At 41.8% G+C, this 23,242-nt stretch overlaps 1 protein-coding gene across 1 annotated transcript in view; it reads right to left on the reverse strand.

Moving 5' to 3' along the window:
* LOC126252254 (uncharacterized) overlaps positions 1 to 4,283 on the reverse strand; it is a 279,447-nt gene extending 275,164 nt beyond the window's left edge. The window contains exon 1 of the mRNA XM_049953128.1: positions 4,163 to 4,283. Coding sequence (XP_049809085.1) covers positions 4,163 to 4,283 — 121 coding nt within the window. The remainder of the gene's footprint in view (positions 1 to 4,162) is intronic.
* Positions 4,284 to 23,242: the final 18,959 nt, after the last annotated feature.

The following is a 23,242-nucleotide window of genomic DNA, read 5'->3' on the forward strand; positions in this document are numbered from 1 at the left end:
TGTTTGTGACCTAACTCGAGGGAAGGCATTTTATAACCAAAAGCGATGTATAAACATTCGAACTCCGCGTGTCAGTTTACCACTCTAATGGCCGCCGCCCAGCTATTCAATTTGTCCGCTCTTCACAGTCGACCACTCGTGCGGTTGTGGGGGCCTGGCACCACCACAGAAATTGGAACACTTCAACAATGTTTTCAAAACAATCATTGGAGTACACTACAGATCAGTCCATTACCATAGTCAGTTTTTCTCCAGTTATATCAGTGGGCTTTGCCAATTCACATCCAGATGGTAATATTTCAATCCACCCTAGACCTCGGGCTATGGTATAGATCAGACTGCTACCATAGCAAATTTTCCTCAAGTCACATTCATTGGCTTAACAACTCACAATCAAACTATAACACTGGGATACAAAATAGGCTAATATCTCAAGAAGTGCTGTCATATTATGAGCAACATACAATACAAGAGATACATACCAAAACTAGTACCCAAATTCATAATCCATAATAGTCAGACCAATAATTGTCTATCTTGTCAAAAACAAAAGTAATCTAGCATGATCATAATACTAGGTCTAAAAATGATCTACACAGGGATCTGAAACATTTAAGTCTTGTTCAGAAAGGTGTTCATTATTCAGCCACAAAAATTTTCAACTCCCTTCCATCAGGTATTAAAGATCACATTAATGTCTTACCTACTTTTAAATGTAAATTGAGAGAATACCTAATGGTAAATTCCTTCTATTCTCTTGATGAGTATCTACAGATAAAGCAATGATTTTTTATACTGATAAAAATTTGTTTGCTATAGATCACATTAACTGTTTAATTTGGAAAATGTACTATATTTCCTTTTTAGGTATTGTTTTATATTACTTGAGCTATACCTTTGATTTGATTTTAACCTACAAACTTAGTCATAATCTTATGGTACATTTTTGTCATTTTATATATGTGTATTATTTGTTTAATTTGGAAAATGTACCATATTTCCTTTTTAGGTATTGTTTTATATTACTTGAGCTATACCTTTGATTTGATTTTAACCTACAAACTTATTCATAATCTTATGGTACATTTTTGTCATTTTATATATCTGTATTATATCTGTTGTATGTAATCATGACTCATTCCACATCCTTGTGATTTATCACAATACGGATTAATGGAATACGAAATAAATAAATAAATAAAAAAAAAATAAAATAAAAACCAAAACAAGTCATCAGATCCAGTGATTCTCACTGGCTAATGTATAGTATTACCCAATTGGCTATGACTAAAGAAAACAAATTGCAAACGCAGCATACAGAGGAAGAGCCGCTGACACCATGAGAATGTCATAAGCATATTATGTTCTTAGAATCCTGTCATCAGTGGACAACACTCACTGTTTTTTCATTACATACTATTTGTATGTACATTCAGTTTTTAGCTACATAGTTCTTTTCTGGGGAACAAATGCACAGAATAATAACATTCTTTTCTCGGGAACAAATACACAAAATAAGAACATTGTTTTCAAATTACAGAAATGCACTATAAGAATAATAACCAAAAATAGCAGTAGAGCTCATTGTAAAGATCTGTTCAAAACGGTGGGGATTTTAAGTACACAATGTCGGTACAATTACCAATCAGGTACAGTATGCACATCTAAAATAGCATTCAGAATTGCTGCACAAACAATGGCCAGCCTGAACTTACATTTATCAAAAAACACATTAAACACAAAACTTAAAATAGCATTTCCTATCCAGGAATAAAACTGTAAAATAAATTCAACATAGATATTCAAGAGATTACTAAAACAAACTTATTTAAACAAGGGAGATAGAAAGTATCTCTTTAGCCATAAATTCTGTTGCTACACTGAAGGATTATTTCGATAATACAGAGTAGTCATTTTGCAAAAAATGTAAAACACATAAATAATAGTAATGGTAATGGAATATCTACCATTTCACATAACACTTTCACACTACCGGTATGTCTTTTCCTTCTTTTCTGGAAAAACATGTTTCCAGAGATAAGCAATGTGTAATACACAGAAGAGCTAAAGAAACTGGAACACCTGCCTAACATCTTATAGGCCACCACGAGCACGCAGAAGCAATGCAACACGACGTGGCACACACTTGACTAATGTCTGAAGCAGTGCTGGAGGGTACTGACACCATGAATCCTGCAGGGCTGTCCACAAACCCATAAGAGTACAATGGGGTGGATATCTCTTCTGAACAGCACGTTGCAATGTATCCCAGACATGCTCAATAATGTTCATCTCTGGGAAGTTTGGTGGCCATCGGAAGTGTTTAAACTCAGGAGAGTGTTCCTGGAGCCACTCTGTAGCGATTCTGCATGTGTGGGGCATTGCATTGTCCTGCTGGAATTGCCCAACTCCATCAGAATGCACAATGTACATGAATGGATGCATGTGATCAGATAGGTTGCTTACATACGTGTCACCTGTCAGAGATGTATCATGGATCCCATATCACTCCAACTGCACATGCCCCACACCACAACAGTGGCTCCACCAGCTTCACAGTCCACTGCTGACATGCAGGATCCATGGGTTCATGAGGTTGTCTCCATACCCATAAACGTCCATCCACTAGATACAATTTGAAATGAGACACATCTGACCAGGCAACATGTTCCCAGTCATCAACAGTCCAATGTCGATGTTGACAGGACCGTGCAAAACATAAAGCTTTGCGTCGTGCAGTCATCAAGGGTACACGAGTGGTCCTTTGGCTCTGAAAGTCCATATCAATGATGTTTCATTGAACAGTTCAAGTGCTGACACTTGTTGATGGCCCAGCTTTGAAACCTGCAGCAATTTGTAGAAGCGTTGCACTTCTGTCACAATGAACGATTCTCTTCAGTTGTCACTGGTCCTATTCTTGCAGGATCTTTTTTCTAGCTGCAGTGATGTCAGAGATTTCATGTTTTACCGGATTCCTCACATTAATGGTACATTCGTGAAATGGTCATACGGGGAAATCCTCACTTTATCACTACCTCGGAGGTGCTGTGTCTCACAGCTTGTGCGCCGATTATAACACCACGTTCAAACTTGCATAATCTTGATAACCTGCCATTGTAGCAGCAGTAACCGACCTAACAACTGAGCCAGACACTTGTTGTCTTATATAGATGTTGCCAATCGTAGCGCCATATTCTGCCTGTCTACATGACTCTGTATTTGAATACGCATGCCTATACCAGTTTCTTTGGCGCTTCAGAACCACCTTATCCTTAACATCTCATTTATGGAGTGATTTCTGTTTTTCAGGGGAGCAAATGGGATGTTGTGGTACACAGAATGGAAGCCATACATTGTCACTATGGTCCAAACATTTGATGACTGTGTGTAGGGTTACATTATGAAACATACATATATGCGTATAGCGTGTGCTGCGATTGGGAACAGGAAATGAATGAACGGTGTACCACTAGCGCTTTACATTAGCAAATAACTGTTGCATTATACACCGGGGAGAAATGGGATGAGGTAGCACTATTGTAAACAGATGCTTTGCACCTGGGAGTCTGTAGGCTCCAGTTTTCAGCCAGCCATTCTGATTTATGTTTTCCATGCTTTACTTAAATTACTTTAGGCAAATGCTGGGGCGGTTCCTACCAAAAGCAAAATCTAGATAGAAGACGGGGATGTGAATCATTGCCTTCACAAATACGAGAGCAAGTGCAGCGCCTTAACAATGTACAGAGATGAGTCATACACGTGATGAACAATTCGGATGGGAATGTATAAGACTGACACTTGGTGAACGCTATTCAAATTCGAGTGTGTTGTCACAGCTGTGAAATTTGGTGCAGATAATGTGATGAGCTGGAGATAATTTACGTGATTTTGTCTCAGGCCAGTAGTTACAGTAAATGGAAAAATGAACACAGGGGTTTATAAATGCGAAGTCGACACGTTTTATAATCCGCAAATAGAGCCGCTTCCAGTATATACATCTCATTTGTTACTGAATAATGCACTCGAAATCTGTCACTTCGTAGTATTCTTACTGTCTATCATGAGGACAATCAAAACTGTAAGCATCAACAAATCACATTACTCACTTACGTATTACGCTACATTTATGCATTTAAAAATAACGTTGTTTGGAATACGGTACCTAACTGAACCTGACGTATGGCGTTACCGTTCCTCTCGGTTTCTGCGAAAGGGCTTTCTAACAAAACGAGTTCTTCAAGTTCACTGTATTCTGAGAATAGTAATTTCTGAATCCTATTCATCATGTCTTCGTTTTTAAATCTTAAAATGGTTCACAAAAAGTTTTCATTTCGAGTGACACCGTCTAGTAAACACAACAATGAAAATCTCGCTCCAAATTAATAAATGCAGTCCTTCACAGAAAACATATTTTAAAGCAAAGTTGCCAACACGTGATTATTTTTTCCGTCAAACCAACACCCAAACATCCGTCAAAACCCGTCAAAATGAAATATCTCCATATTTTCTTGCAAAAATAAAGAAAAAATAAAACTTCCGTATTTTCTTGCGAATAAAAAGACGAAATTAAAATTTATTTTTAAATATTATACTCATAACTAGTATACGAGACGGCCAGTCATTTAAAAATCCGCCTTACTCGGCCAAAATATAAAATATATATTATTATATAACTACATCACATTTTAAGGTAGCAGTAACAAGCAAATTTAAATACAGGCCATTAAGTTTCTGGCATGCAGTCGCACGCATTCAGCTTTTACTTCTAATATTTCCGCTTTATAACGTCCAGTCATCTTCAGAATGAGCCGACAGACAGATGGCTGGACAGCATACAGCCGAAATATTAGAAGAAAAAGCCGAAATTATGCGCAGCACGCCCAAAATTTAACGAGCAGTCATCGAGCCACGTAAACGTGAATATGCACAAATTTAAAGATATTTACTCATCTGTGTTGATTAAAATAATAACAGTTCATCCACATCGTCCTCTGCCTCTTCTTCAATTGACGTGCTGGATTGTTGGTCTCCTCCGTACGTAGCCATTGTGCCAATTTGGTTCAAACCATGCTCTAGTAAGACGTATGACAGCACTTGTTCACACGCCTAAGTGTGAACACAGTGCGAACTGCGTTTACTATATTTGTTTTAAGTCTATTCCTGACGGAGATTTTCACATTGTTGAGCATGCTAAATGCTCTTTCGGTCTCACCATTTGACCAAGGTAACACCAAAAGCATCATTGCAAAATCTGAGTGCTCCTGAAATGAATTTTGGGAACTAGCGTCTTTATATGATGCGATCTCTTGCCAAAGTTCTACTGTATTGTCGACATTTTTCCATTGAGCAGTAGTTAATTTTGACCACTGGAAGTCAATTTTTGTTATTTCTGTCAGGTAATTGAAATTCCTGAGCTAGCGGGATTATACTTTTTTCCACCACCTTCAAATACTGTTCTGGAGTAATTAGGCACACTTTTTGCCAGGCCTTGACATTATTCGGCAGTCGCCTCTGGAGTTCCTCTGCTAAGCAAAGCAGGCAATTTTCGCATCTACTGTGAAAAACTTTTTCGCTTTCTGCGATAATTTTATGTTCTTTCATCATACTAACCAATGAAACCTTTACTTCATGGCCAAGACAAATATTAGCGGATTTGTATTTCCTAACTTCTACCATTAGCAAATCCCCCTTATAACCGGGGACAACGATCCACCTCGTAAGACCTACAATAACAAAGACTAAGTCTTGTCTTTGAACGATCTGCTGTACTCGGTTGGAATGATTTATTGACCTATTGACATTCTTCTAGAGTTGGTCTAAGAAACAAAAGATAAAGCTTATTGATGACATCAGAGTACATAATATATAATAGTTCATCTGTGTAGCGCTTGTCTGCTGACTGGATATTTCAAAATGTGTCTGTAGTTAAGGCCACTGACTTAAAATGCGATTAACAGCAACCTCGATCGATAGCTATCTTGTGTCTGATTGGTGTATAACTTTAAGGGGTTAGATTCCATCATTTATTGCTTTAAACAGCTCCCTATACATGACTCGTCGAGAAGAACATTTGGAAAACTAAGAATAAGTATCACAAATTAAAGAACTCAAGATTCCTTGGTAGCATTTGGGCAGCAGAGGACACTGCTAACTCAACTGAATGGCAAAAACAGGGGATCGATACAAGATTAGGGACCTCAGATTTCAGATTCTGGCAAACCCCATTGTCAATACCCACCATTACTGAGGCATTATTCATACCAGTTCATCTCATTTGTTTAATGTCTATACCATAATCTGAAAGTAATGACTTTACTGCAGTAACAATACATTCAGCATCCCCCTGTTGTAGTTCAACAATTCTCTGCTTTGGTCTTTTGAAAAATATACAGTGGACACAGCCAACAATTCGGTGACAGAAATGTCTGTAGATTCATCTATAAAAAGACTGAAAAAGCCTATTACCAACATCGTTCTGTAGTTCTGATTCAAAGTGCTGGAGAGTACGCTCTTGATCAAAGCAATGCTCTTCATACGTTGTAGCTGTAAAACAGATGCATGGTCAGCACTTTGAAAAACTTTCTTGGTTAGATCCAGCGTTGCCAACTTGACGGATTTCCCGTCAAATTTGGCGGAATTCCATGTTGTGTGATGGGTAAAATTTAGTTTTGACGGTTGACGAATTTTTTGACGTGTATTATTAAACCTGGGTAGTTTTTTTTGACGGATTTTTCATTTAATTTTGAAAAAAAAAATTTCTTTGATAAAACTATTATGAACACAAATCTTTGTGCACCCGCAAGACAGTGTCATGAATGTATTGCACTAAAACTCTAAGTTTCACACAGTGTGTTGCAAGAATGGGCTGAATTTCTGATTTGTTCATTCAAATTAAATACATGTAGGATAAAACCGAAAACTGAACTGAAATTAACTCCTGAGGATTTCCTTCCTATTGAGCAATGTATGTGGCTATTTTTTAGCTAACAGTACCAGACATCTCTGACGACTGGCAAGCTCAGCAAAGCAAACATAATGTGGTGGCAAATGGCTCTAATTTCTGTTGTAAGCAAAGATACAATAACAAGTAACGAGTGTAGGGAGCAGAAGCAGGAATCCTGAAACCCCATTCTGGGAAGGGTCCGAGTGGAGGTGGTTTGCCATTGCCCTCCTCCGACCTGTTACGAAGTGTCAAGCATGTTTTTGTACGCAGGGGATGACTGTGATGAGTGCTGGTATTGTGTGGTGTCATGTTTGTGTTTTTATGGAGAGCGTCATGGGGGCCGCTGATGCATCCCCATCCGATGGACAAATCACCATCAACAGTTTCACATCTCCTCTCTTCATGAGAGATTGTGGAGAGGTTTGGAATTTAATCCAGGATATCGGCGCAAAAACTGGCGATCAGGAGGTTTGAACTACCATCTCTCCTCCCCTGGCCGGCCAAATATTGGCAGCAAAAGTATCATCTACCACCAGGATTCGAACTGGCTTTAAATACATGGTGGTTTAAATACATGATGGGTTGCGAGGGGAGGAGGGAGGAGTGGAACAAAATCAACCTCCATGTATTCTAAGCACCCAGTGTAAGCAACAGAAAGCAGTGTTTTGAGCTTCCATGAGCTCTTGATAACTGGCTTTCTTTTCCGAAATGGAGTAGAAGGTAGCCCCCCTGATGAGCCAGCAAGCTTATCACCAGTCATTTTCGTAAAAATCACAATGAATATAGCGCAACAAAAGACAGACTGCGACAGACAGCTCAGCTCAGCAACAAAGATGACAATGCAGTCAACATCAGCTAACAGTGCGCTGCTCTGTTGACAACGAACATCTGCAAATCACTAGGGCACGAGTTCTCCTGGCTGCTGCTGACTGCTGTCGATAATAACTCGGGAGGTGCATACCAAATTACAGACTACAGTGTTATAATGAGTTATTGTGTGTTTAATAACTAGTGTCTGGTGCCCTTCTTGTTTGTTTTTATGAGTGACTGAACATGTCTGAAAAGAATGTCAAGCAAGATGTACAACATTTTAGAAAAGAATGGTTAAGTGATAAGCAATTAAAGGATTGGTTGCTAGAGGTGCCCGGGGAACCTAGTAGTGCACAGTGCAAATATTCTCAATGCAACCTGAATGCGCATTTGCCAGATTTACTTCTGCATGGAAAAAGTAAGAAACATTTAAAAGCAGCTGAACCTTTTTCATCTTCACAACAGTCAACATTGACATTTCAGTCTATCAAACATAAGTACGATCATTTAGCTGCTGAATCTGCTCTGACATTGTTTGTAGATAAGTGTGGACACTTTTTTCGATAAATTAACAGAAGTTGTAGATAAATTCTCAAGTGCAAAGGTCAACATAATTCTGTGTGGGGACATTAACATCAGCACTAATATCATAAATGGATCCAGCTGCACCTTCACAAACATCCTTCAAAGTTTTGGCATGTCCCTATTGGTCAATAGTGCAACAAGGGCTACTACAATGACTGCATCAGTAATGGACCACGTGGCCACAAATATGGAGAGGGAAAAATGTGATGAAGCTGTAAAAGATCTCGGACTATCAGACCATCTCTGTCAAATAACAAACAGTAAATTCAGCCATTGAATCATTCCCTAAAGTACAAGCCTACAAATGACATCTATCAGAAATCAAAATAAAAGATTTTTCAAAAGAACTAGAAAAACTAAGATGGGATGAAATGTATAAGGAACCCAATGTGAATATGAAATTCTCTAAATTCTCCAAATTGTTTGAATTGAACTTTGAAAAGGCATTTCCAAAAGTATGCATGTCTGTATCAACATCTCATAAAAACAGATTAATAACAGCAGGTATTGAGAAGTCCTCCCAAGTACTTAAACACCTCAGTTCCATGAAAAAGATTCGCAATGATCCATAATTCTTTAATTTCTACCATAAAGACAAAAAGACCCATAGGAAGGTGCTGATTGCAGCAAAAAAGTCATTTAATGACAAAATAATATATAACGCAGAAAATAAAAGCAAAGCACTCTGGGATGTTATATAAAGGAAACAGGAAGATGCAAACAAATGCAGAATAACGTTGTGCTAAGGGAGGGGGAAAAGTGATCCACAACACTTAGCAAACTATGTAAACGAGCAATTTTCAAGTATTGCAGAGAAGTTACAGTGAAAATTCCCCAAAACAAATATAACACCTGTAAATAATGTTGCACTAAATACGGGGTGTTCAAAAAGTCTATTAAATAAATTAGAAGCATTAGGAATAAGAGGGGTAGCTAATGACTGGTTTCGATCATACCTAACAGATAGGGTACAAAGAGTAGAGATAATACATACTTCAAATAGATCTATACATTTAGTAAAACACTTATCAGATCAAAATACATTAATATAGGGGTTCTGCAAGGTAGCATATTACGACCAATACTGTTCCTGATATACATCAATGACTTTCCCAGTAGTGTTACTCATGGTGAAAAAATCCTGTTCGCTGATGTCAGCAATATTATAGTCAATGAGAAAAAAAGAGAACTCCTTGCCGAGAAAGCAAATAAAACTCTCAAGGAAGTTTATGATTGGTCAATAAGCAATAAAGTGACATTGGACATAAAGAAAACTAATGCCATGAATTTCAGTTTGAAGAGGAAAATGTGAATTAAAAATTTAATGTAGATGGCACCTCTATAGACTGTGTAACAAATGCAAAATTTCTAGGAATGAATATTGATTCTCAGTTGAAGTGGTGAACACACAAAGGTACTTCCAAACAGAATGTCATCAGCATGTTATGCTCTTAGAATCCTGTCATCAGTGTGTAGTATGCAGTGTCTTTAGTTACATATTATTCATAAGTGCAATCAATTCTTAGCTATGGCATTCTTTTTTGGGGAACAAATGCACAAAATATGAACACAATTTTCAAACTCCAGAATAGAGCCAAAAGAATAATAACCAAGAAAACTATTCAAGCTCATTGTAAAGATCTGTTAAAAACACTGAGGATTTTAACTGCTCCATGTGAATACATTTACCAGTTAGTTGTACACATCAAAAATAACATTGGTAATAACTGCACAAAGATCTCTTTTCATGACCATGCAACAAGAGATAGACTTCACTAACATTTACCAAGAAAAAATAAACATAAAACTCAAAACAGCATTTTCTACCAAGGAATTTACCAAAAGATACTAAAGAAATTGCAAGAATACACTTATTTAAAAAGACAGCTAAAAAGTACCTGTTATGCAATACATTTTATATATTGAAGGATTACTTAGATAAAACAGAGTAGGGGTTTGATAAAAAAATGTTATACAAATAAATAATAATAATAATGATTATAAAACATCCAACATTCCAGATAACACCTTCACTTTTTTTTCCTCTTTTTTCCTTTCTAGAAATACACTACTGGCCATTAAAATTGCTACACCATGAAGACGATGTGCTACAGACGCAAAATTTAACAGACAGCAAGAAGATGCTGTGATATCCAAATGATTAGCTTTTCAGAGCATTCACACAAGGTTGGCACCAGTGGCGACACTTACATTGTGCTGATGTGAAGAAAGCTTCCAACCGATTTCGCATACACAAACAGCAGTTGACCAATGTTGCCTGGTGAAACGTTGTTGTGATGCCTTGTGTAAGGAGGAGAAATGTGTATTTTTCTGACTTTGATAAAGGTCGGATTGTAGCCTATCATGATTGCGGTTTATCATATCGTGACATTGCTGCTCGTGTTTGTCGAGACCCAATGACTGTTAGCAGAATATAGAATTGGTGGGTTCAGAAGGATAATACAGAAAGCCGTGCTGGATCCTAATGGCTTCGTATCACTAGCAGTGAAGATGACAGGCATCTTATTTGCATGGCTGTAATGGATCATGCAGCCACATCTCGATCCCTGAGTCAACAGATGGGGACGTTTGCAAGACAACAACCATCTGCATGAACAGTTCGACAACGTTTGTAGCAGCATGGACTATCAGCTTGGAGACCATGGCTGCGGTTACCCTTGACGCTGCATCACAGACAGGAGCGCCTGTGATGCTGTACTCAACGATGAACCTGGGTGCACGAATGGCAAAACGTCATTTTTTCGGATGAATCCAGGTTCTGTTTACAGCATCATGATGGTCGCATCCATGTTTGGCAACGTTGTGGTGAACGTACATTGGAAGTGTGTATTCATCATTGCCATACTGGCGTATCACCCGGTGTGATGGTATGGGCTGCCGTTGGTTACACGTCTCGGTCACCTCTTGTTCGCATTGACGGCACTTTGAACAGTGGACGTTACATTTCAGATGTGTTACGACCCATGGCTCTACCCTTCATTCGATCCCTGCGAAACCCTACATTTCAGCAGGATAATGCATGACCGCATGTTGCAGATCATGTACAGGCCTTTCTGGTTACAGAAAATGTTCGACTGCCGCCCTGGTCAGCACATTCTCCAGATCTCCCACCAATTGAAAACAGCTGGTCAATGGTGGCCGAGCAATTGGCTCATCACAATACGCCAGTCACTACTCTTGATGAACTGTGGTATCGTGTTGAAGCTGCATGGGCAGCTGTACCTGTACACGCCATCCAAGCTCTGTTTGATTCAATTCCCAGGCATATCAAGGCCATTATTATGGCCAGAGGTGGTTGTTGTGGGTACTGATTTCTCAGGATCTATGCACCCAAATTGCGTGAAAATGTAATCACATGTCAGTTCTAGTGTAATATATTTGCCCAATGGATACCCATTTATCATCTGCATTTCTTCTTGGTGCAGCAATTTCAATGGCCAGTAGTGTACGTACCCCCAAGCTATGCATAGCTCAATACTAACACCTCTTCCACTTTCTGAGCTCAACATCTCACTCATTATGGAGGGATGCTGCCTCAGTTTTTCAGGATAGCAAATGGGAAGTTGCAGTACAGGAAATGGCCCAGAGATCACCAGTATATGTGTGTGTGTGTGCATGCGTGTGTGTGTGTAGTGAGTGAAGTGTTATGAAACAATATGTGTATAGTGTGTGTAGTGACTGCTAGTGAGATATGAGTGAACAGTGTGGAATTACGGTATTTAATAAGTTATTTGTAAAAGAAGTACTGCATACCAGGAGTAAATCTAATGATTGTCTCTAACTAGAAGTCTGGAAATATTTGTGTTTATGAATTAGCTTATTTTAAATTGATCTTAACTTGTAAATATAATAGAGGGAAACATTCCACGTGGGAAAAATATATCTAAAAACAAAGATGATGTAACTTACCAAACAAAAGCGTTGGTATGTTGATAGACACACAAACAAACACAAACACACACACAAAATTCAAGCTTTCGCACCCGATGATTGCTTCATCAGGAAAGAGGGAACGAGAGGGGAAGACGAAAGGATGTGGGTTTTAAGGGAGAGGGTAAGGAGTCATTCCAATCCCGGGAGCAGAAAGACTTACCTTAGGGGGAAAAAAGGACAGGTAAACACTGGCGAACACACAAATATCCATCCGCACATATACAGACACAAGCAGACATATATCCAGACATATATCCTGGAACGTGTAATCAACGGCAGCCCATACCATCACACCGGGTGATACGCCAGTATTGCGATTATGAATACACACTTCCAATTATTCCACAGTAGTGGTCGAAACCGGTCACCTTGATAAATGAATCGTGATCAATACTGTTTTAATAGTAAATATTTGTAAGACATTGATCACTGCCTTTCCCGTAATGTATTCAAAAGAAAGTCTATATTTATTAATGGTGTCATTCCATTTACTGTGTGAAACTGTATATACTGTGTTTTGCCAAAGTTTAATGAGAGTCCATTTGCAGAGAAACACTTAATGATTTTCTGAAAAATATCGTTTACAATTTCATCAGTTAATTCGTGTCTGTTGGGTGTGACAGCTATACTTGTATCATCGGCAAAAGGTACCAGCTTTGCATCTTCGTGAATATAGAATTGCAAGCCATTAATATATATTAAGAATAGCATAGGACCCAAGACCGAACCTTGCGGCACCCCATTCTTGATTGTTCCCCAGTTTTGGAAATCACCACTTTTTTGTATGTCGGTCAGTTAATTGCATCTGCATACGTGCACATGGACATATTCGACTGAAATGCAAACGGTCTCGAAAACAGCTCTAAAACATATATAAGATCGACAGTGTCCTCAAAACCTTTATAAAACTATCCCTGTACTTCTTTCAAGGCCACAGTAAATTCTTCAAACCTCTCGTTTTCTTTAACAGCAGCAAGCTTAGCGAACTGGTCTGTCTCTATCAGAATGTGTCTGTGGATATTACGAGTTGTAGATCGATAATAACACATCTTTGCAGTCGAATGAACATTTATTTAAACACTGAACAAGGCAAATACAATAAGGTTATACAAACATAGTGCGCAAGAGACAGAGACAAAAGTGTAGTCAAAGATCATTGGGTCAAAAGACATGGCACTTCATGACAGAAGCGCCACAGAGCCTCCCCCCTGGTAGTGAGGAGCTTCAACACAAAATCTTGGTGCCAGCATGGTGGATGAAGGTGGCGTCCAGTGCACGAAGTGGGTGCCTCAGAAGCCGCGCTGACAGGGTTATGTGCAACGGACTGCTGCACAGGCGGTGGAGAGGCGTTGAAGGCCAAGTCGGTGGCATCAGCAAGTGAGGCGTTGGTAATGGGTTTCAGGACATGGCTCGGAGAGGGACCACACAGGTTTTAATCGGTTAACTGAAACTGTATTTGGTCGTCCATTGAGTAGTATCATGAAAGTATTCACTCCATGGTGTACGACGCGGTGCGGACCAGAGTAAGGAGGTTGCAGGGCCACACATATGGAGTCATCTCGTAGCATGACGAATTCGCACAATGCCAGGTCTCTGTGCACAAACACCGGCGGTGTGGAACGAGTGTGAGGCAGGGGTGGACGAAGGCGGGCGACATGCATACGTGCTCATTCTATGAGAGCCGGAAGGTCAATTGCGTCAGATGGAGGTGTGTCCTTAACGAATTCAGCTGGCAGGATGAGCGGTTCTCCATGTAAGTCATCTGCCAGCGAAGCATTCAGGTCCTCCTTGTGGGTAGAGCGGATGCCGAGTAAGACCCAAGGAAGTGCCTCAGACCAAAGCCCACCGTGGCACATAAGTGCAGCTTTTAGAGTTTGGTGCCATCACTCAACCAGGCCGTTCGCCTGCGGATGATAGGCCGTCATGTGGAATTTCACTACTCCGCATGGCTCCCACAGTCGAGCCAAAAGCAAGGACTCGAATTGTCATTCCTGGTCCATAGTAAGTTAAAGGGGGCAGCCAAATCTCGCCACCCATGCCGGTAAGAAGGCACGAGCAATGGTCTCTGCTGTAATGTCGACCAGAGGAATCACCTCAACCCAAAGGGTGACGTGGTCGATCATAGACAATATGTATTTATACCCCTCGGAAGGGGGGAGAGGACCGACCACAGGCGACTCCTGTGGATGTCAAACTGTCCTAAAGGAGGCTGCGTGCATCTGCTCACTTTACTACGTTGGCAAGGGACACATGCTTGTTTCCAGGAGTAGCAATCATGCCGCAAGCCTGGCCAGACAAAACGTTCAGTGACTAGTCTTGTCGTTGCCTGAATTCCGGGGTGGCCCAGATTGTGTAAAGCATCAAATATCCCACGCCGAAGGGCAGGTTGCACCAAGGGGTGGGGAGAGCCAGTAGAAATGTTGCAGAGGACTGGAGTCGGCGACCCGTGCATGGTAAGAGGTTTGATGGCAAGCAAAGACTCATCGTCCGAAACCAGTCGCTGTGTGTCTCCGTCTTCTGTCTGAAGTCACACGAGTTCATCTAACCACAAGGGTGTGGATATCACTGAGATACGAAATAGATAATCAGCTACAACATTTTCAGCACTGCAGATGTAACAAGCATCCGAAGAATGTTGGCAAAAAAAGTCCATATGCCGGAAGTGTTGTGGCAGGAGATCTTTCACTGGGTTGCATGTTGTGTCAATGAGTGGTTTATGGTCTGAGTAGATAGTGAAAGGATGCCCCTCCACATCGCTCCTGAAGTGTTTGACTGACTCATAAACCATGAGAAGCTTGCGGTCGAAAGCCGACCATTTAAACTGACACCTGGTTAGATTTTTGAAAAGAAATGGAGAGCTGCGTGCAGTCTGCAGTGTGCTGTTGTAAGACAGTGCCCACAGCTGACACGCTAGCGTCAGTAGTAATAGAAATGCGGGCCTTGGGGTTGGGGTGAGTGAGAGTGACTGCTTTCGCGATGGCCATTTCCAGATTGTCGAATGCATCGAGCATGGGCTTAGACTATGTCCAACTTTTGCTTCCCCTAGGTATTTTTACTGGAGAGAGTATCAGTTAGGGCCGACTGGACAGAGGCAACCCTAGGGATTTGGCGTCTATAAAAGTTTGCATTACCCAGAAAATGATGGAGTTGAGGGTAGTCCTCAGCAACATGCAGTGCAAGAATGGTTTTGACATGAGAATCATTGGTTGGAGGCCGTTGGCCGAGACCATATGGCCAAGGAATGTAACTGATGTAGAACATATTTGAGATTTGTCATGGTTGATAACGGAACCATTGGCCATGAGAGCCGCGCAAACTGTGTCAAGGTGAAACTGGTGTTCCTCAGCAGATGAGGAAAAGATCAGGATGTCATCCAAATAGGCAAAAGCGAAAGGCAGAGGTAGCAAAATGGAATTGATGAAACACTGCCATGTCTGCTCAGCATTTTTCAAGCTGTAAGACATGTAACAGTATTCAAATAGGGCGAAGGGTGCGGTGATGGTCATTCTCAGAATATCCAGTGAGTGCATGGGAATTTGGTGATACACCATCGAACAGTCTAAGACAGACAAGAACTTCAGAGCACGCCCAAAGCCAATGAAACCTGAACAATTTCTTTCATGCGCAGCAATTTGGAAGCGGTAAGACATTGAGCTTAATAACATACAGGTGGGCCATATGTGGTGTGGACTCTGTGACAAGTATCGTTGCTGACTGCCAAAACCCACGAAGGGGGACAGATGTGGGGTGGGAGGGGGGCACGAGCGACAGTGGGTCACTGACCTTGCCAGGCCTGAATGGTGTGGGTGGTGTGTCAGTGGCAGACAACGATTGAGGATGTGGCGCGGTAGCCACATGATGCGAGGTATGCCACAGAGCGAGAACATGAGCTTCCTGTAGGTTCAACAGTGATGGCACAGAACGGCCAGCATGGGAAGGGAAACTCAACACAGGAGTGATGCAGAGCAAAGACACAGTAGAATGGTGGTTCTGAAAGAAGTGGCTTTGCAGACAAGCTGTGTGTAGTAATCTGTGCGTGAGCCAACTCAGCAGAGGCGGCACCAATGTGGGAGCGTAACTCCTCATTATGTGTGCGGAGCCCATAGATCTGTATGCGGATGTGCGATAAATCAGAGAGATGTGCAGAAATACCTTCAAGCAGAGATGCACCCGTGGAAAGTGTAGCCAAGGAGATGGAGAGTGGAGTTGTGCCGAACTCATTCAAGCACAGAAATGTAGAACCAGATGCATGACAGAGAGTTGCGGCCTGCAGGTCTGGCAAAAGTTTTTAATGGTGTAGAAAGTACAGCCCGATCACAGGTTCATCAATGTCAGTGACATGGAAGGTCCAAGGAAAGGTTGCGACCAGTGATAGGTGAAGCAATATCTTGATGGAGCAAAGGACCACGATAGGAGAGTGATTTGTAGCGATCAAAGTGAGGTTAGCAGGAGAAAGCGTGTTGCCCGCTTGCTTGGCTGGGATAGTGCTGACATTGGCACCAGTGTCGACGAGAATGTGCATGCCTAATGACAAGTCCGTGAAGTAGAAGCGTCACGTCGTTGAAGCAAATGGTATGGTGTCAGAAGGTAGGCACTGAGAATGATCATGGCGGGACATGGCAACTAAACGTGCCCGCTGCCCGCTGGAGTTGTTTGGGTGCGCACAAGGCATGTGGCAGTTGCGAGCAGTGTCCCTGCAGGTTGCATGGTACCAGCATAGTTGGTAAGCTTGGAGGTGAGGTGGTGCAGAGTGGGCGGGGGAGGCAGCTGACTGTGTCGTAGCCCAAGACCACTTTGGCTGCTGCTCGGGCAAGGTCGGCTGCTGTCGGTAGGTCACAGGCAGTACCTCCTGTAGGCTGCCAGGAGGCATCTCCTGGTAGGTTGCTGAGCTGCTGAGGCACACGTGCTGGCTCCTACCAGCACGACATGGAACCGAAGGAGCAGGTGTGCCAACGGAAGGTGAAGGCGAAGTTGTCAGTGACAGGTGGTGTCGGTGACGAATGATTGCGTAGGCCTGATCAGCCATGCGTAGACGAACGTCGAGAGGATCAGTTATGTGAGATAGTAAGTGAAGTTATAGGTCCAACAGAAGCTTAACCATCCATAAGGTTCACAGCACAGCGTCTGGTAGTGCTTGGTCATCAATTAATGCACGAAGGCACAGCCAAAGCTGTGAAGGTGTGAGGCCATCGAGGTGCTCGTCATGGATGATGTGGTGGATAGCCTCTGCTGAAGGGCGAGAAAGGCGTTAGACGAGCAATGTTTTTACCATTAAATACTTGGGTGAGGCGGGTGGTGAGAGGATCAGATCATTAATGAGGCCTGGATGAGCATGAAGGTGGCTCACCAGGCACACGAAATGTATATCATCGTCCAAAATCCCATGGACATCCAGTAGATGATCCACCAATGTGAACCAACTCTTAGGGTTGTCCTTTTGCAAATCAGGCAGCTTAGGGAACCTGCCAGGTAACACATGTTGATGCAGCACTGTGAGGTGAAGATCTGTGTGAATGATGTAGGAAGCCCCCAACGCCAGGAGTGCAGTAGCGGTGGACGATGGGTTGCTCGAGGGGGGGGGGGGGGGGGAGGGTTAGCTGCAAGCAGCACACCATGTGGAGTGAATCGATGCAACCTATGGCATGATGTGTCCCAACTGCAGGCCCGGATGCGGACGTGGTGTGGGTGTAATGGCCAGTGCCGCAGCAACAGCAGGCAGAAGGCAGTCATGATGCAGCCAAGGGGGAGCTGATCCGGAAACCAGTGCGGAAGAAAAGCCGGTGCCGGTATGAGAGTGGTTGGAAGGTGATCATGGTGTGACCACAGAGCGATGGTCATGGAAACCAGCACAGTTGAGGCGAGCGGAGTCGCCGAGACAGTGTATGGGGGGGGGGGGGGGGGGGGGGGCGGGGAGTTGCATTGACATGAGGCATATAAGAATGTGCGACCTCGTGTGCATGAATGTTCAAATTACAGTTCTCAAACGTTGGCACATCAGACCAAACAGTAGGCGACTGCTTAGCTGAGGGGTGAAACACAACATCCTTCACTCAGTTATCGTTCACAACGTCACTGAATGGCGTGCACTATCTGTGTAGCAGCCGTTGCTGTATAGTAACATTTGACGGTGGCCACATTGGGCCGGTTATGGTTAAGTGGCTGGCAACATGACTGGGGCCAAGTAATAGTTCACTTTCAACCAAATGTACATTAGGAACACTAGAAAAAATGCAACCACAGTCAATAGGGGGCAAGGTACTGGCACAAAATGACACTGGTAGATCCATTAGTCCAAAGACAATGTGGATCAGTACATGAAGTCCGTTAATGATGGAAAGAAGCACAAAAAAATTCCCGAACACATGATAACAATGTCGGGGTCACCACTGTGGATATTATGATTCATAGATTGGTAATAACACACTTTTGCAGTTGAAAGAACATTTATTTAAACACTGAACAAGGTGAATACAATAAGGCTGTATGAACATAACATGCAGAGAGACAGAGACAAAAGTAAAGTCAAAGACCATCGGATCCAAAGACATGGCACTTCATGCCAGAGGCACCATACATCACTGTTACAACACAGTTTTCCTTTTAAAGAAATTACACAGCAGTGTCTTACTGTTGGCAGTATGCAGACAATGCCACTTCAATTACAAAGTCTGCAATCTATTCCATATGTTATAATATTCGTTCTTGCACTCCTTTTTCCTTCATACATTCATCAGTAGCAAGTTTTAAATAAATAATTTGTTTCAGGTATGCCCCCCCCCACCAGACTTATCCAACGTACTTTGCAGTATTATATGAAGTCTCTATACTCTTCGTTCAGTTCCATAGAAAAACGTTTGCAACTGACAACGGAATAACGCATGCTACTTCAGAAATTTTATTATTTGTAACATCAGTGTCATCATTTGCTTCAGGCTAGTAAATTTTGCACAAACTGCTTCTTCATACAGAACAGTGAATCCCCTGTGTCGATTACTGTAGTTCTTTGCTCTTTCATTTTCAACCAAATATTTAAATTCTTTCTGTGTGGCATTTATTCGTCATTTCATAGCAAATATGCAGTACATGTTGATTATGCAAATTGAGAATTCTCATCCCTCCCTTCAGTCATTTCCATTTATTGAAAAGCATTATATGCTGAAGTGCCAAAGAAACTGGTACGGGCCTGTGTATTCAGATACAGAGATATGTAAACAGGCAGAATACGGTGCTGCGGTCGGCAATACCTATATAAGATAAAAGGGTCTGGCACAGTTGTTAGACCAGTTACTGCTGCTACAATAGCAGGTTAAGTGAGTTTGAAAGTGGTATTATAGTCAGCACACGAGCAATGGGACACAGGATCTCTGAGGTAGTGATGAAGGGGGGATTTTCTCGTATGTCCATTTCACGAGTGTACTATGATATCAGGAATCTCCAGCATTGCTACAAGAAAGGGACCAAAGATGACTGAAGAGAATCGTTCAACATCACAGAAGTGCAGATTGCTTCAGATTTCAGTGGTTGGCCATCAACAAGTGTCACTGTGCGAACCATTCAATGAAACATCATCAATATGGGATTTTGGAGCCGAAGGCTCACTCATGCACCTTTGATGACTGCATGACACAAAACTTTATGCCTCGCCTGGACCTGTCAACATCGACATTGGACTGTTGCTGACTGGAAACATGTTGCCTGGTCAGATGAGTCTCATTTCAAATTGCATCGAGTGGATGGATGTGTACGGGTATGGAGACAACCTCATGAATCATGGATCCTGCATGTCAGCAGGGGCCTGTTCAAGCTGTTGAAGACTCAGTAATGGTGTGCAGCATGTGCAGTGGGAGTGATATGGAACCCCTGATATGTACAGATATGAATGACTCTGACAGGTGACATGTACATAAGCATCCTGTCTGACCACATGCATCCATTCATGTCCATTGTGGCTCCGGGAACACTCTTCTGAGTTTAAACACTGCTGCTGGCCACCAAACTCCCCAGAAATGAACATTGTTGAGCGTATTTGGGATGCCTCGCAATGTACTATTCAGAAGAGATCTCCACCCCCTCATACTCTTAAGGATTTATGGACAACTCTGCAGGTTTCATGGTGTCAATTCCCTCCAGCACTACTTCAGACATTAGTTGAGTCCGTGCCATGTCATGTTGCACCACTTCTGCATGCTTTCAGGGGCCCTACACAATATTAGGCAGGTGTACCAGTTTCTTTGGCTCTTCAGTGTATTATTCTGCTGTCATCATTAGATTTTGTCGCACGATGATGACAGTGTAGATCTGTCAAAACAGAACTTCTAGAGATCTTAGCTAACTTGATTCTTCAAGAATAATGTAACTTTCAGATCGTCCACAAACTGACACAAAATGAAACATATATTAAAGAACTGTGACAAAAGATCACTAGACTGCCACTTTTATACAAATGGCCACTGGACCTGTGAGCATCCTACATACCACAAACAAACAGCGAAGGGTAAACAGCCATGACACCACAATTCTGCTGACAGTGAGGACTGAAAAATGTAGCACTGCAGTGTTAAATGAAATGTTACACTGTTGCGGGTACTTTTAAGAAGGACTATGCAAAGCCACGTGGCAGGCCAGCCTTGACATGCCTGATGCTCGTTCACTGCATGTCTTAGGTTGACATGCTGTGTCCAGCCCTGATTTATACCATAATGGTAGGCAATGGCAATGAACAGAGCAAATGTTGCAGCTCCACAAACATCAACTGCAGTTGATGTTTATTGAGCCACAACATCTGCTCTGTTCATGACCACCACCTACCATCATGATACAAATGGTCTGAAGATGGTCACATTCTGACTGAAATTTGTTACCACTACAAAGAAATATTTTACTACAGTCAAAACGGTTTTTAATTCATTTTGAAGTATTTTAGATAGACCATTGATTTTCTCCAAGATAAATGTTCCATAAAAAAATGGCCAAGTGTGAGTAGGACTCATGCACTGAGGGCTCTGTACAAATTTAATTATATGTATATATATACTATATAGTTCATCAATTTTGGGTATCGAGAATCTCAACAATTTTTGCCTGTTACCAGTATCAATACTGGCAATATAATGCTCCCGGGAATTCCAAGAGAATATCAAAATCTCTATAGTAGTGCCTGAGATAAGCCAGGGCATACAAAAAGAAGCAGTCAGGGGCTTCAGCCTATGTATATATAGAGAGAAGGTTTAATAAAGAATTTTTCATTTATTTACTAAAACATGGTTGCAACTCGGATTTTATGTTAGCATGCAGTAATGTGCATCTATTATGCTTCTGATGGCTAATGGAATGCAATGTATGTTCAGGCAAAAAGATATTTATATGTGATACAATTACTGTTTAACAAGTTTCAGATTTTTTTCTTTACTTGTACTGTGAAACATTGCTTCTTGCCAAATTTCATGATTCTAGGTCATATAAGGTTTCGATAAATGAGTTTGTGGATTTCAAAATATGTAACATAAATGGCTGAATCTTCTCATCAGATTGACTTAGAGGCTTAAATTTTTTTACACTGCCAAGGGGCCATAGATCTTAAAATAATGACATAAATTTGAGCTTGATATGTCTACCTACTCCTGAGAAAAATGGTTCTTAACAGTCAAACAGTCAGAAAACAAAGTTATCCTATAAGGGTTCTGTTTTAATAGACTGAGACATGGAACCTTAATTACATATTCACTTGTGTTCACCAGTGTTCCTCTGGTTGTCAGTCTTTTAGTGACCAATAGAAGGCTCCGCTGCCACTGGAGTGTGTAGAAATCGGAAATGTGACCCAACACTGACTCTTTTCATTGGACTGGTAGTCATTATGTACTGGAATATCCTATGGAACTCACTAAACCATCTAGCACTCTTCTACACAGAACTTTAGAGTCATGTGATTTGAGGCAGATCTGGAGAATACCACTGGCTGAACTCCATGCCCAAGTCCCCCTTCAGTTCAACATTGTTGTTGTTGTGGAGATCTCCTTGACATCTCACTGAAGAATGCAGGAAACATAAAGAATGTTTCACTGTTATAGTTTGTAACATTCTGTTGATGACACCAGTTGAGATGGAGATGGTTGCTGACAGTATGTGTGTGAATGATGTGAGCCTGACCATCTTTGACAGCCATTATATCCAGCTTCTGGCCCCACTCCAGTGTATGGAGGTGAGGCTCAACATAGATGATGAATCCCATCTGCCTCACCCGCATGTGACATAAGCCACCACATGGCTGGAAACAAAATGACTGATGTCTGCAACCCACTAATGTAATCTAGGTGTTGTGGCAAATGACAGAAGGGCCACACTTTCAAAGGCCACGTAGAGTAGTACTGATCACGTCTTGGTAACCTTCTTGGGTGAAGTTAGGAGGTGGTCCTCCCATGTAAGGTGACGTTCTAGCACCACAGTCACCATCTATACCACCCGCTGACTTCTCTCGTGGACTGGTGGTAACAGGTGCTGCAGAGTCTGTAGTCTGTTGCATCAAAGCATGGTTCCAACCCAACACACAGATGGAATTCAAAGCTTCCCATGAGCTGAGGATGCATGGAAATAGCCCATTTAAATATCTGCAGGGAGTCAAAACCGTTTGTGAACAGCAGCCCTCACACAAGTGTCCAGAGCTTTGTGAGCTCCAATACACAAGTGGCTTAAGGCGAGGCCATGGCAGCAGCAAGGGAGAAGGACATTTGCGACCATATACAGCCTCTGCTGAGGCTTGAAGGGAGTCATGGTGATGACATCCAGATTATCACAGATGTGACACCTTGGGTTGAAGAGGCACCGTCCCACCAATGAAAACTGCAGACTCAGGTATCAGAAGGTCCCTCCCACATGCATATCTGGCATAGCAGTTGTGCCCACTTAAAGGCAACTACATCTTCAATCTTCATTTTCTTTTCATAGCTAGAGGCT

Source organism: Schistocerca nitens, chromosome 4, assembly GCF_023898315.1.
Source record: "Schistocerca nitens isolate TAMUIC-IGC-003100 chromosome 4, iqSchNite1.1, whole genome shotgun sequence".
Lineage (NCBI taxonomy): Eukaryota > Metazoa > Arthropoda > Insecta > Orthoptera > Acrididae > Schistocerca > Schistocerca nitens.